This window comes from Lytechinus variegatus, chromosome 2, assembly GCF_018143015.1.
Source record: "Lytechinus variegatus isolate NC3 chromosome 2, Lvar_3.0, whole genome shotgun sequence".
NCBI lineage: Eukaryota > Metazoa > Echinodermata > Echinoidea > Temnopleuroida > Toxopneustidae > Lytechinus > Lytechinus variegatus.
This window is the reverse complement of record NC_054741.1, coordinates 18,894,276-18,909,300: the sequence shown is the minus strand read 5'-3', so window position 1 is coordinate 18,909,300 and position 15,025 is coordinate 18,894,276. Positions and strand designations below refer to the sequence as shown.

The window sequence follows — 15,025 nt, the reverse complement described above, 5'->3', positions numbered from 1 at the left end:
TCTTGTTTGATTTTTGAAATTGATTCAAATCTACTTTTTTCTTGGGTGGACTTGCCCTTTAATAACTGCCTGAATAAAACAGGTTAAAATTAGATTTCACCATTTACTTTTAAAAGGAAATGTCCACCCTAATTTAAATTCATGGAATGGATTTTCTGAATTAACATGAATTATATTTGGACTCCTTAAACATGTAAATCTTCATAATTGTAACTTACTGTGATTCAATTAGAAATTTTTTTTTAGTCTATAATAAATACACTAGGAATGCTGAGTGTGTGATTTTGCCAGCTCCCTCATTTGTATACCACCCATGTATTGTGCTTTACGTTTATGAAACTAAGTGAAACTTATTTTCCATCTGATTTTGATATAAATATTTAGGGTTATACCAGTATGATTTTCTCTATTTTTGTTCAAATCAACTTGTAGTTGTGGTAAACTTAGCCTGCCTTTAAGTTCAAATTCAGTATGTTTTCAAATTTAAACAATATCATGTAAAACACATCATGCTTTAGTTATTATGAGATCTTTCTGATCAACTCAACATGATATTAATGTTATCATTCATTATCATTTAATACCAATTCATCGTATCTTCTTTGGGGAAATATCACTATTTTTGTATTAAATGTTGTTTTGTGTCTGTGTTTCCATGTCTTTGATATTTGTGTACATGCAATGGAAATAAAATGATGATTTTACACTGATCTGACTAATTATATCTTCATTATCTGGAAACTTAGTCTTATTTGTTTGTTCATGTAGTTAAGCTCCTCTCATACGTTTCTTAAAGTGGAATCCAACCTAGGTAACATACATGTAGTAGCATTGGTAGTTTGTTTTGAAAATAGACAATTAAAAATTGAAATTCCACAAATTTTGACATGAATTAAAAATTGTTTAACTCTCATATTGCCAACTTGTAGCAAGAGCACTTTACACAGTAGTATTTTTCCAAGGGAACTCTTTTATTATATTACAATATTATTACTTCATAGTTCTATAAGACATTCCTTATTGAATTGTATGAAGAAAAGTGGGAATTAAGGGGTTGGATATGTCACTGAGCACTATACACAGTTCATCCACATGAATAATTGATACTGCTGTGATAACACTCTTTCTAAAATTTGTAATGTGAGGGCTAAACCAATTTCATTAATTGCAAAAAATTATTTGTGGGAGAAAAATCATTAGTGTACATTTTATTTATCTGTAAAGAATTACAGATAATTAAAAATCCTATGCCCTAACAAGGGAAATTAATTGCTGTTTTTTATCCTTAGCACAGATTGTTAGTATATTTTGCAGTCTGAGTGACAAATGATGTATATGTGTCAATGGAATTATGTTAATACCCCCCCTCCCTTAAAAATAAGTGACAAAACATGAATGACAACAAGATCACATTGTTGGAGTCATTTCAATGGTCCAATCTCAAGCCTCCAAATGCCCTCATTTCGAGTAATTTGTCTTCAATTTCTTTGTAGATGGTAGTTTCAAGTACATTAATGGAATGGGTGTGCATATAATAAAAGATAATGTAATTTGCTGAATCTAAAAGATTGTAATTCATTGGATTTAAAAGGAAATCAGATTTTAAAAATGCATTATAGCAGACATATTTGCCTGCGAAAAATACAAAAATAGAATTCATATCATTGAAGAATTCAATTTTATTTTATTTTTTATAATTAATTTTTCTTTCTACATATATCACCACATTTAAAATAGTCAAATTTGACTAGTTGCCAAATAAAAATAAGAACCCCCCTCAAATTGATAATGGATCAAATTTCATTCTAAAGCTACTAGATAATAGACCTCATGCCATTTTCCCCCAAATGACAGCATACATGCACTTCTCATTTTCACCCATGTACTACTCATATTCACCATCTAAGATATTTACTGGAATGTCTCTCTTTTTTTCTACTTGGAAATGAATCTTATTCTAAAATCCAATAATGACATTCACAAGGGGCACAACCTCATAAATATGCATTTTACAATCCAATTTGCATAATTGATTTGAGCTTCGCGATTCGTTTTACGCCCTGCCGCGGTACCCAACTGTCTGGAACTTTGTCTCATTTTCGCATGTTTTATTTATAATTCTGGAATCAAAGTTGACACATTTTGCGATAAGATGAGTCAAGCATTATTCGATGCCCTCGCTGGTAAGTAAATTGTTCCTCAATGAGTTTAAGTAGTACAAAAATTTCCAATTTTGTATATGTGTCTATGCGCCCGCACAGGGCGATTGTCGTCTCGGGGTACATGGTCGGCTTTTCAACCGGCCTTTACCCGTGTGAAAACTGAGCCGACGTTGGAGTGGTGTGCAAAGCGCGGCCAGCGCCAGTGTAGTGTGGATGTGGAAGTGTGTGAGTTTTTAGTGCGCCAACCCAAATTGCTTGTCATTTTTCCAACATTTGACAGCCTAAATATGAAGTTAGGATAAATCAAATAATAATTTGATATTGTTTATTCTACATGCCAAATGACATAGAAGAGTATGCTATCAGAAATAAATATGCATATAATTATGTTCATGCTCTTTTCCAAAGACAAAATTTGAGGGTGTATGAGTCCTTGCTGGAAAAGCAACAACAACTCTTCGCCATGTTGGCTTTGTCCGGTACGAAATGAATATTCATGAATTGGTATTTTGTCGTAGAGATTCGACCAATCACAGTGCTTTATCGGCAGAGAACAGTTGCTGAGAATATGCAGTGCATTTCAATATAAAAACGTGAAGATTGTATGATCACCAAGATATAAGAACAAAAAGGAAACGTTTTTACATCTAGCATAGGGCATAATTGTTTAAGTGCTTGTCACATTCCATTTATTCTATGCATTTAACGAAGGGTTGATATCAAAATGAAAAGGGAAATGTGAAATATATAAACATATTTTTTTTTCTAAATCATAAGTTAATGGGTAAATTCTTGTGTTTCTTTTGATTTGATAGTTTGAGACAATTTCATGATCATAGTAGAATGTGATATATTCATCACATGAATGAAATGTCATTATGTTGCATATCTATTGGGGGATATATTTTTACATATAAATAATCAAATAAATGCTCTGCAACCCCTGAAGTTCAGCGGAAATCCTCATTTGGCCTACAGAGCTGACAATTAGTGGGATTTTATCTTATTTGGTATAATTTTTAAGGGAAAAGTGACACTAAGGATTTTCCTCCTAGAAATTGGATTTTGTAAATATTAAGGATGATCTTCGGTATGTTTTAAAAAAAATGAAGAGAATAGCCTTGGAAATACTAGGATAACAGAAATAAAAATATGATTTTTTTTTCACCAACAAGGTTGAGAGCTTATTACATTTGTAGATTTGGCTCTCCTATACTTTGCTTACAGCTTGCTAAAAATTAATAACAAATTGGCTTAAATATTGTTAGAATATGCTGGTGGTACAAATTTCTATATGATGTTTGATTTTAGAAAACAATTTTATACTATTTATTCATTTGTTGCTTTCTTCATTCAGGCATCGATGGGAGTGGCCTAGGAATGCAAAGTCTTTTAGAGACCACTCCCACTAGCACCATGACAACCATCGTTCAAGACCCAAATGCAGGTAATACTTTTTTGGATTTTCCATATAATGTCTGTTGATGAAGATAAATCAGTTTTGAATGACTTGAATATATTGAAACTGTGATTATATTCATTAATATATTATCCCTGAGTATCATGATAACAATGGAAATTATAAAAGCAAAGATAATAAAATAGCGGTATTTATAGGAATGATGACAGGCGGCAGGCCAAGTAATGATAATAACTAGTACTAATAATAATAATCATTTCCATCATCTTCATCTTATGGTAATGATAATGTACACATTCTATGGACATTAATACTTTTTGTGAAATAAAAATGATGAAATTATTCTATGGGGTATAAAACCTTTCACATGTAGTTAAATTAATTTAATTTCTAGTTTCCTTTAGATATTTTGATTTGACAATTTCACTCCATTGAATATTTATTCTAAACTAATCAGTCACCTGGGTTAGAAATTCAGTTTAGTCCCCGATTGCGGGGGTGGCCGGATTCACCTTGCCCTCACTGTAGAGATCACCATCCACTTTCCTCCATTCAATGTAGCCACCATTCTCAACCCAACCCTCTTACTCTCCTCCACCACTTATATTTTCCAGGTCTTCTATTCAGTTGCTCCCTTCCCCTCTGACCAACCACCTCAAATGTGAATATAGTTATGGCATAGTATAAATAAATGAATGTATAATAAAAATATGTATTATAGATTTTTGTGAATATATTTGGCCTTATGTTTAGAATACAGTATTTTATTTATTATTATTTTTTTTTTTCCAAAATTCCAGGTACACATTATACTTGTAACAATAATCAAAATCATTACATTAAAAATAATCATCATACAACATCCAATATACAATATCAAATTAAAAAAAAAATCACTCAAAAAAAGGAAAGAATGCCAGCTAATGCCTGGGGATTATCAAAAGAAATCAAGTTTCTGTTAAAAGACTCTCCTCATTAGCTGGTACATAGCCTGCACGGTAAACTATACTTAATAAGATTGATTATATTTACATGTGAAGAAGAATAAAACTATATATGGTTGAATTTTGTTAGTCTGGTGGGACTACTGATTTGTCATTATGTAATTTATTTCGTCTTAATAACAGGTGTTGATGAAGAGGACATATTCCAGTGCGGGAAATGCAAGAAGCAGTTCACATCCCTCAACTCCTTCATGAACCACAAGAGGGATCACTGCGTACCGCCTATCTCAACGCACCCCATACAGACCATAACGACCCTGCCACGCCCTCAACCCATCTCCGCTGCCGCTCCTCACTCAGTCAACAGTGCCTTCTCCACCCTCACCCAGACCTCGCTGGGGAACCGTCTATCCCTGGGCGGCACCGGCATCGGGCCGGTGCCCCCGTCCCCCTTGGCGCAGCTACCGTCCAACATGGTGCTTGGAGAGGAGGTGCTGATCTCCCAGTTTGCCAATGTGGAGCAGAACATTCAGCAGCTTCAGAACACCCTGTTGAACTCTGGTTCTCTCTCCTCGGCGCCGTTCATCACGTCTCAGGCGGCTTCTAGGCTTCTGACTTCCACCACGCCGGTCTCATCAGGAGGTTCGTCAGCTGGGTCATCGGGCTCTGCTAACCCTGTACAACAGACTCTAAACATCGGTCAGGTATGCTCATCTCTGTAATGCCAGATTATTCAATCTTTTTTCTTTCAGGTTGGTGAAATTTAGTATAGATGAATGTGTTAAAGAAAAGACTAGATCTACAGCACAGATTAATACATCAAAGTGGTCATATTGTAACGACTTTGATGTTTGCAGTTAAATTTCATATGTAACATGAGCATTTATAATTTTTTCTTGAATGTTGAATATAACGGAATGAAGTCAGGCACATCCCGTTAAAACACAAGTGTACCCCCCCTTTTTTTGCATGTCAAATTTTTCCTTGGGAAAATGTGCCCCCCTTTTGGAATTCCTGGATCCACCCCTGCTGCTACACACACAATAAACATATTTTGTAGCCATCTTATGCATAGCAAAGTATAATGCAAAGCAATACCAAAAATTCTGTCTTTTCACTGTCTTCATGAATTTCTAATTCTTTCTAGGTGACCAACATTCAGATAGTTCAACCCAATGGCAACATCACTTTGCAGCAGGTACTCCCCAACTCAAACCAGCAGGAGCAGACCCTCCTGCAGCAGCAACAGCAGCAGCAAGGACAAACCCTGATACAACCTGCCGCCATCATGCCACAACCCCCTAGGACCTCGGGGGTGCAGGAACTCACCCGTATTGCTCCCATGACCAACCTGGTTCAAGGTAACGGTGATGGAGGTGACCCCCTGAACAGACCTGATCATATCTACAGCCTCACTGCCAGGAGGAAGCGTAGGGGAGAGGCTGAGAGTAAGAAGACGGGGAAACTCAGGTAAGCAGACTATCCCTTTGTGCAGAAGAATTTGTAGTAATAGAATAGAGACCTGTAACTTTGAAAGTTTGGATTGCATATTTAGAAAGAGATAATTGTAATTAGGGGATGAAAAGAGCAATAAAAATATATTCATACTAATTGCTAAAGCTTTGTGATGTGTGCCATAATCATTTTTTGTAAGTAGTTCATCCTGATAGATTCTTAATGTACTGTAGAAATTTTAACCCTGAATAGTTTTAGAGTTATATACTGGGTATATATCAGTAGAATTGTAAGACTAACTACAGAGATATTTAGACATCTTGATTTCAAAATGACTTGATTCTAGTCCTTTATTAAATTTGATGGAGAATGTTTTGCCTCCCTGGGTATAATGTTATTACCATATAAATCTATAATCCTTTTTCTTTTCATATGGGGGGGGGTATACGGATTCTGTAATATTTCAGGTCCTGGATGTTTATAAATACGGTAATAAAAGACTATTGCACAAAATGGATAGGTACTTATAGAAAATTGATGTAAAACATGTATTTTTTGTGATGTTAAGAAACGTACTGATGGAAAGTAATCTTTATCCTCAGATGCAACTACTGCGACAGGACGTTTGCAAAGAACTTTGACCTGAATCAGCATCTACGCAGTCACACGGGAGAGAAACCATTTCAGTGCATTGTATGCGGGAGAGCATTCGCTCAGAAGTCAAATGTCAAGAAGCACATGCAAACACACAAAGTATGGCCAGAAGGAAAGAAAGCAACTTTGCCTAATAAAGTAAGTTTATAGACAAAAGAATACAATCTTTCTCTAATAATCCCAATATCTCCAAATTCAAAAAACAAAAATAGACATCCTTGATATGCAAGGGAATGAGGCATGTTCTCGTGCCTCCAGACTTTGAACCACAAGGTCTGGGGTTCAAATCCCATGGCAGCATTTGCGTCCTTGGCAAGGCGTTAATCTAAATTTGCCAATCTCCACCAGGGATTAGACAATGGGTACCTTATAGGAAGGAATTCCTCGAATGCTGGAGTGACTCTTAGAGTATCCGTACTGAACCCAAGGTAATAGTATGCATTGTATTAAGTTCTCTTAATGATTGCATAGTATTATTATCATCATCATCATCATCATTACAATGATTAGGTTTATATTGTCTTTCCATGAAAAAGGCATATCAGAAAGTAAGTGAAATTTTGATGCATTTACTTCTATAACATATAGTTCATTGTCTGTTTCAGAAATGATAATGCATATACAGTTTATATGTAATCTTTGGTTTTGTCAGACTAAACTGTTTTTTCTTCGAGTTGACCCGTAATTTCTCGTAGCCTATACTGAAGGTTACCAATCTTGGAGAAGAGAATAGTGCCAAAAATGCCAAGATCCGTTTGGATGCAGGTAAGTTACTTTGTACGATGTTTACAAACTTGTGAGAGAAATAGACAAGCAGAGATAGATTAAGGTGATTTTTTTTTTTCATCAGAGAAACAGAGAAGTTGGCATAAGGGGTGGGGGAAAGGATGCAGGGACTCAGATGTTCATTTTCACTCCTACTTTATACTGTATTGTAATGATAAGAGTTAAAGTAGAGAAAACATCAAAGAATCAAATACTTTCATGTGTATCCCCACCTCTTTACAAAATAAAGGAAGTATGAATATATATGACACACAGAAAACCTCCCCAAACTTGCACAAAATATTCGAATGTGAGATAGTGTCGATTGTCACTGTGCCATCACTGTAATCTATACGATTTTTATTGAAAAATGGAGTAATCATTAAATTTGATAATTACTGAGCTTTGTCATTATTCCACTATTTTAACTTTTTGAAGGACTTTGAACTTTGGGATACCATCCTTTTCAAATGATCTTAATCCAATTTGGCAGTCTAAGTCAGGAGAGAGAAAGTTATGTCCATCTCAAACAAACTTGGTGGTCCTTTTGAGGACCAAACACATGCCCACAAAATAATACATGGTGTATACCGTTAAGCCTGTACATTGATTTAAACAATTTTTATCAAACTATTTCATCTTGGTATTTTCATGGCCTCAGGCGGTAGTCAGGATTTGTTAGAACCCATCCCAAGAGAAGAAATGCTGATCGATAACTCCTACGTGTGTAACTTTTGTAATGAGAAGTTCAAGAACTACTATCAGCTGAAGACACACATGAGACAACACAAAGATGAGCAGGTGTGTATGATGGTAGATTCATAATTGGAATCACCAGTGCATTTGTATGTTCTTCAGAGCATCAGCCTTTTAATAGTTTAGTAGGCATGGGTTTGTGTCCCAGTCCTGCCTCCACACAATATATGTAATGAAAATAGACCCAAACCAATACTCTGATTGCTCATTTACCTTCTTATCAAGAATCTTTTTTTACTTTCTGGGGAGTGTTTCATCAACATTATTGTCCCACAAGTTGTCAGATCTGACAACTTTCCTTGATTTTGATTGGCTGAGAGCCACTGTTACTATGGTAAGTGTCGGATAAAATGGGACTTTCAGATAAAACGTCTGACAGATCCTAACATGAAACGTTCCCCTGATATCTGATACCATTCAAACATGAGTGGTAGGGACTAGCAGAATCTGTTGCAAATAAGCTCTCAAAAGCAAGACATGTTTGCAATTCAGATTTATTGTTTATGTCAATTCTTTTTGGAAAAAATGTTTTTTCATCATGTTACAACACCATTTGTAACAAATATTATCATCCTACTTTTTTCTGTAGATCATAATGAGTGATTTAAAACTATTCATTGGTTTATAAGCCTCCAACTTTGTCCAGCCTAGAGTATTGTCCTTTGAGTGTAGTATATACAGGTATATATTTATGAGGAAATATAACATCTTTTTGTTGATTATTATCATATTTATCTCTTTTTGTGTGGTTAGACATTAATTAATTTAATGTAGATTTGGATATTTATTTATTCAATGGCTGCCCTTCACATTTTCCTCTTGGATCCATAGACGGAAGATCATTCTGTTTTATCAAGTGCCAATTCCCTCGCTGCGGAAACATCACTCACCCAGTTGTATAAAGCCTCTCTGTCTTCATAATTCTTACATCTATTATACCCAGAAATGAAGCTTTTCTAGTAAATTCCTGTGTAAATACTCATAATATGGTGAATCATTCATTGTCTAAATGTTTCTGTCTTTCATTTCAAGCTGTACAAGTGCATAGTGAAGAGTTGCTCACAAACCTTCAAGAACCTTGATGAATTCCTGGAGCACATCAGATCCCACGACAAGGAACTCTCCTATCGATGTCACCTGTGCAACAAGCAGTTCAATGACCTCAATGATCTAGGTGTCCATCAATATTCACACAGCCTCTATCCAAACCAAGGTCCAAAACTTGTTCAAAAGTAAGTCAATATTCTAATGCTACAGAGCAAGAAATATGTATTGTAGGAGTTACGGATTATGAAATGTGAATATTTATTCTGCTTGTGGTATACATTATATCAGCATACTGCATGATCATCATGAAGTTATCCATACTTATGGAATATCATTTGTGCATCAGCAATAATAATAATAATATATGTGATTTGTAATGCGCCAAATAAGCTCTGTAGAGTGCCCAAGGCGCAGTGAAAAAAAGAGAGAAAGAAAGAACGAAAGAGAAAAAGTACAAATATAATAGTAATAGATTCAGGAAAAATTAAGAGTAAAAGGCATTGAATAGACATTAAATGTGTTAGTGGACTTGCATTCACGGATTGTCAGGGGAAGATCATTCCATAGAACAGGGCCAGCGTGAGCAAGAGCCTGAACCCCCCCATGTCTTAACAGATTTATGATTTCTTTTAACGTCACATTCAACTCTCATGCCTCCTTTTCATCTTGAACAGAAATGTTTCTTTTCCTTTTTTTTACCTCCATGGTTTATCATCGCAAAATTAGAAAGGTTGAATGAGAAATATTGTGTATACCATGATCTTGTATAATTATTTTATTCTGAAGAAAAAGGATTGATGCTTATTATCTTTTATCAAACTTAGTCACTGTAGAATAGATATGTACAGTTTTAATTAGTGTTCCCATAATGCTTGTGTTTAATTCAATTTATGATGTGATCATTGGTGACTCAAAAGACTTCCTCTTCTTTTATTTCCTTTGGTTTGACAGAGATTTCAATTGAGAATGAACCATATTTTCTCCTTTTTTACAGAGAATTCAAGTGTCCCAAATGTAACAGCAAGTATTCATCACCCGATGCTCTTGAACACCACATGAACACCTCATCACATAAATTCAACTGCCCAGAATGTAACAAGGTCTTTACCTGTGAACGCTACCTGCGACGCCACCTTGTCTCCCATTCCACCCAAGCCCTGCACGAGTGCCACATCTGCAACAAAAAGTTCAAGAGTGAGCACTATCTGAAATCTCACATTCTCATTCACACCGGTCAGAAACCATTCAGCTGTCAGGTCTGTCAGACCGAGTTCAATCGCAAGGACAAACTGAAGAGACACATGCTGATTCATGAACCCACCAAGAAATTCAAGTGTCCATTCCACACGGTAGCTGGCTGCACGATGGCGTTCAATCGGGCGGACAAACTGAAAGCTCACATCATCACGCACAGCGGGATCAAACCCTTCAAGTGCTTCCACTGCTCAAAGACATTCAGCCGTAGGCCCAACCTGGCTGAACACATGAAGCTCCACACCAACGACTTTCCGTACCGTTGTGAGAAGTGCAACAAGGGATATGCCAGAGAGAAGTACCTGAAGAACCATAACTGTAATGCCAAAACGGGTCCCAAACGAACATCGATCATTGATGGCACAAACATAAGCCTGGACTATGCTGCGAAGCTGATTGATGCGGGAGCTATCCTAGATGCAGATGAGATTCAGTTGCAGAGTAGTATCGCTGAAGCCTTGGCCCTGAAGACCAAGAAAAAGAGGGGCAGAAAAAGGAAGAGCGATCTACAACCAATGAAAGGAAAAGAAGATACAAAGGAGGAGGAAGAGGAAGTAAGGATCGTCCAGACAAAGACAAGACAGGTGAGGATGAAAACTGGTTCTATCCTTAGCAAACCAAAACGAACCAAGAAACTAAAGACAAAGCCAAAGCAGACCAAGCTCCAAACGCCACTTATGTCGGAGAAATCCACCATTGCTGCAATTGAGGAAGACCTTGCCATCATTCAAAATGTACTAGCCCAACACAGTAATGATGTCAGTGTTAGTGTGGGTGTCGGAATGGAAGGCCTTGGCACGGACCAAACAGACAGTGGACATAGCCTTGCCTCCTCTCTTTCTCGTCAGTCTGGAGTGAATATCAGTCTTCCGTCAGAGTCTTTGATCCAGGATCCTATAAACATGGAACCTGGAGACCTGAGTGGGCCGATGCTTCCAGTGGTAGTGACACACGGTCATGGACTCGAAGGAATGGAGGACGTGGTGGTGGTAGTATCTAGACCTTGAGTGTTCAAATAGGCTCTTTACTTGGAGGAAAAAAAGTCTATAAAGAAAGTTTGAATTGTGTATCCTTCGATACACATCACATCAGTGATTTTTTAGTGATGATAATTTGGTAAAAATCTCCAAACAATTTTATAATAGTTGCATTTAGTTACTCATTAGTTTCCAGAATGAAACATGCTCACACTGACATGACTGATTCCATCCACCTAATATTGAATGTCCCTCATTTTTTAAGATTTGGCGATGTACTTGGAGAAACGCCCAAGATATATTCAACCAGCTATATCTTCACAAGTCAGGTGGCCAAAATAACCCTTGTACCAGCTACATATAGGTGGTTTGAATAAAAATGAATGAAACGGCTGTTTTCAGACCAAAATAGGCATATTTAATGTATCACTAAAACACTCTATATAGATGATAGTAAGGTTATTCAACAGTATCCTGGGGCCTGTATCACAAAGAGTTGCGATTCATCTGATCAACCACAACTATGGAAAGCCAGCAATGTCAGCTTCCAAAATGCATGTTTGTTCAAAATATCTTTTAGATATGATGAAGTAATCATATATTTACCATTTTCTTTAAATTCAGTGAGCTTCTCTCTGTTTAAAATTGATATTGTATTAATTTCCTGCAGAAAAAAATTATGACATTGATGGATTTCCATGCAGTTGAGTTTGATCAGATCAATCGTAACTTTTTATAAGATGGGGCCCTGTGTCACAAAGTATACATGTAGCATTTGATGGCAGAGCTGATCATTATGCAATCGAGCATACCAATGAATATTATGATCAATTGTGAAGCTTTCTGTTACATGTAGTACATGGTAAACATTACTCAATCCTTTCTTTCCCAGTACTTGTGAAGATAAGAATGTTTATGGTGCCTCCTGAGACCCCATGGTACATTAAAGACTGTTGTGATAGGAATAATATGGCATCTAGGTATCTTTGACACATGTACAGTGTCACCATGGAAGATATCCATTTCAGTACTCTGTGGTTTGGGACATTTCAAACAAACTTCAATGTCATTGAAATTTTTTGTGAGCCAAAAGGGTTGATCATTGAAATTAAATTCTATTCTGTTTCTCAGTGGATATTGCATAGGAGAATATCTGAAGAAAAAGTTGCCATTATTGAAGAAGAGTAAATAACACTGTTGAATTCAATGGAGAGGTGAGAGGTAAACAGTAAATTTCCACATTTCTGATGTACCATCAACCGGGATGACTTTGGAAAAAGATAATAATTTTTTTCCAATAATTTTATTGTTTGATGTGAGGCAGTACTTGAGTAATTTAATAGCAGGGAATTGAATATTATTGGGAAAAAAGTAAAGAAAAGAGAGATACATATATATTTATCTTTTTTTGTGTGTTCCAAGTCACCCTGGTGTATCATTAAAGTTACTTCTGTCAATGGTGTAGGAAATCCATTCAAAATAGCCACTTGCCTTTAACCCAAGAGAATAGATACATGAATTAATACTGATTAATGTAATATTCAGTTCATTGTACCTTTTACTCCCTACTGCCGAGATAAGTTTATTTAATGAAGTACTTATGAGATTATTTGAATTTAATTATTATAGATGTTCCATGATTTATGTGATATAGGTACTATTGAATGTATTTGTCTTGCCATTGTTGGTTTGACTGAAGATATTTCAATATGGTATACACCTAATTATATTTAAATGGCAAATTTGTGATTGTCTGTTGTGCTTAAATTGAAATCCTCCAAATAAAAAGTTGATTTGAATTTAAAAAAAAATCAATCATAACACACAAATAAATCATCAAATGGGATGTAAATGAAGAAAGTTGTGACATTTCAAAATTTCACTTATTTGCATTTCACATTGAAATGCATATCACAATATGCAAATGAGAGAGCTGATGTCATACAATCTTTTTTTTTCTTTCATTTTGTATGTTATGTGAAATATGGAATATTTCATTTTTTCCTCCAGTGAATTAGAACCTGGTTTGATTTCTCAAGGACAATGTTAAGTCATCATTTTATATACTGTAGTTCATTGAGATTTCATGGGAGCCTATCATCAATTCTCTCAAACTTGAAGTGTTAGATATTTTTAAGGGCTTTTCATAATATGTAGGAAAGAGTGTTGTCTCGGGTCTGTTATGATGGGGGGAAAGTTAAAAAGAGAGATAGAAAGTGACATATAGAGGCAATAGAGAATAGAAAAGTTGAAAGTGGGGTATGTCAAGGAGAGACAGAGTAGAGACTAGAGAGACGATAAGGCATAAAACAGAGACATAACATAGAGACAAACAGGCAAGAGAGAGACAAGATTAGACAGAACATTTTCAAGAAAGAAACAAAGATAGTCTAGAGATGCAAGGAGACTAGAAAAGTGATTGCCAAAAGAGCCGCACAGAATTAGGGAGAAAGAGAAGAAAATGAAGAGAGAAAGGGATATAAATAAGATAAGGAGCGGGTGGAAAAAAGAAGGCTGGAGAAAAATTCCGTAAGAAAGATGACACAGAGAAAGAAATGAAAGTAAAAGATGTGAATGAATGAAGAGGATTGGTAGATTTGAAAATACAAGAAATACATGCAGATGCTTCCATGAATATGACAATCTTCATTGCCAAGGACACAAGATCAGATCATACTTTCAAGGGCACATCCTTCACAGTCGACCGACTAATAATTTTACTTATATGGCAAATTGATGGGATTTCTACTTGACGCTTTAATTTTACTGCCTCAATAAATGTTGCACTGTCTCTCTTATTCTCTTTACTCATTCGTTTTATACGTGAAGGACTCTGTAACACAAATGCTTGCAATCAATCGCTGAACGACAATAAAGATCATTGGTGCATGTGCATTTTGTTTAGGACACTGACCAGGAACCAATTTTTTTAATACTAGTTCATATTTGCGATACATTGCACCCCTATAATCTGCTTTATCTCTCTTTCTCTTACATTCTTCCTCCTCTCCCCCGCCCCTTTCTTCCATCTTTCCTACCACCTGCTACTATATTCTCACTCCTCTCCAACTCTGCATCTTGAATCACTCATTCTCTTTTTTATAACTCTTGTCCCCTCCCTACCCCTTCTCTAATCAATCTACCTTTACTTCCTGGTATTCTCCCTATTTTTTTTATACCAGGGGAGTGTTTCACAAAGATTTAAGTATGACTTAAGAGTCGCACTTAAATGCTGTCGCGTACACGATAAGAAACGTGCAATCTAGTTATCAATGCGCAGTAGTGCGCATGCTCTTAGCCAATGGTCCTGCCGCACACAACTAAGTCACACTTACCTCTTTGTGAAACACTCCCCCCCCCATGGTGTATGTCCCTACCCCTACCCCAAAATAATCATTTTGACTTTCACTGCCATTCACATATGCGATACGACCATATGCTTCCTAACATCAGGGCCGTCTTGCAAAGAGTTGCGATTGATCAGATCAGTCACAGCTATGGAAGGCCAGCAACGTCAAAATCTATTATGCACATTTGTTCAAAATATTTTCAATGATGAATATTCATGCATGCATTGTTTTCTTGAAAATT

At 36.1% G+C, this 15,025-nt stretch overlaps 1 protein-coding gene across 1 annotated transcript; it reads left to right on the top strand.

Moving 5' to 3' along the window:
- Positions 1 to 2,028: 2,028 nt before the first annotated feature.
- Positions 2,029 to 11,777, top strand: LOC121407495 (zinc finger protein 341-like). The gene is made up of 9 exons (XM_041598604.1): positions 2,029 to 2,183; positions 3,520 to 3,609; positions 4,710 to 5,230; positions 5,674 to 5,996; positions 6,584 to 6,773; positions 7,331 to 7,400; positions 8,062 to 8,201; positions 9,189 to 9,388; positions 10,198 to 11,777. The coding sequence occupies exons 1-9, from the start codon at positions 2,153 to 2,155 to the stop codon at positions 11,462 to 11,464; spliced, it is 2,832 nt and encodes a 943-aa protein (XP_041454538.1). The 5' UTR covers positions 2,029 to 2,152; the 3' UTR covers positions 11,465 to 11,777.
- Positions 11,778 to 15,025: the final 3,248 nt, after the last annotated feature.

What these genes read in the sequence shown, in the direction of transcription:
- LOC121407495 (XM_041598604.1), top strand. Translation starts at nt 2,153, where the DNA reads ATGAGTCAAGCATTATTCGATGCCCTCGCTG. An exon ending in AGACTCTAAACATCGGTCAG is followed by an intron (nt 5,231 to 5,673) that starts GTATGCTCATCT and finishes AATTCTTTCTAG; the next exon opens with GTGACCAACATTCAGATAGT. An exon ending in GGTCCAAAACTTGTTCAAAA is followed by an intron (nt 9,389 to 10,197) that starts GTAAGTCAATAT and finishes CCTTTTTTACAG; the next exon opens with AGAATTCAAGTGTCCCAAAT.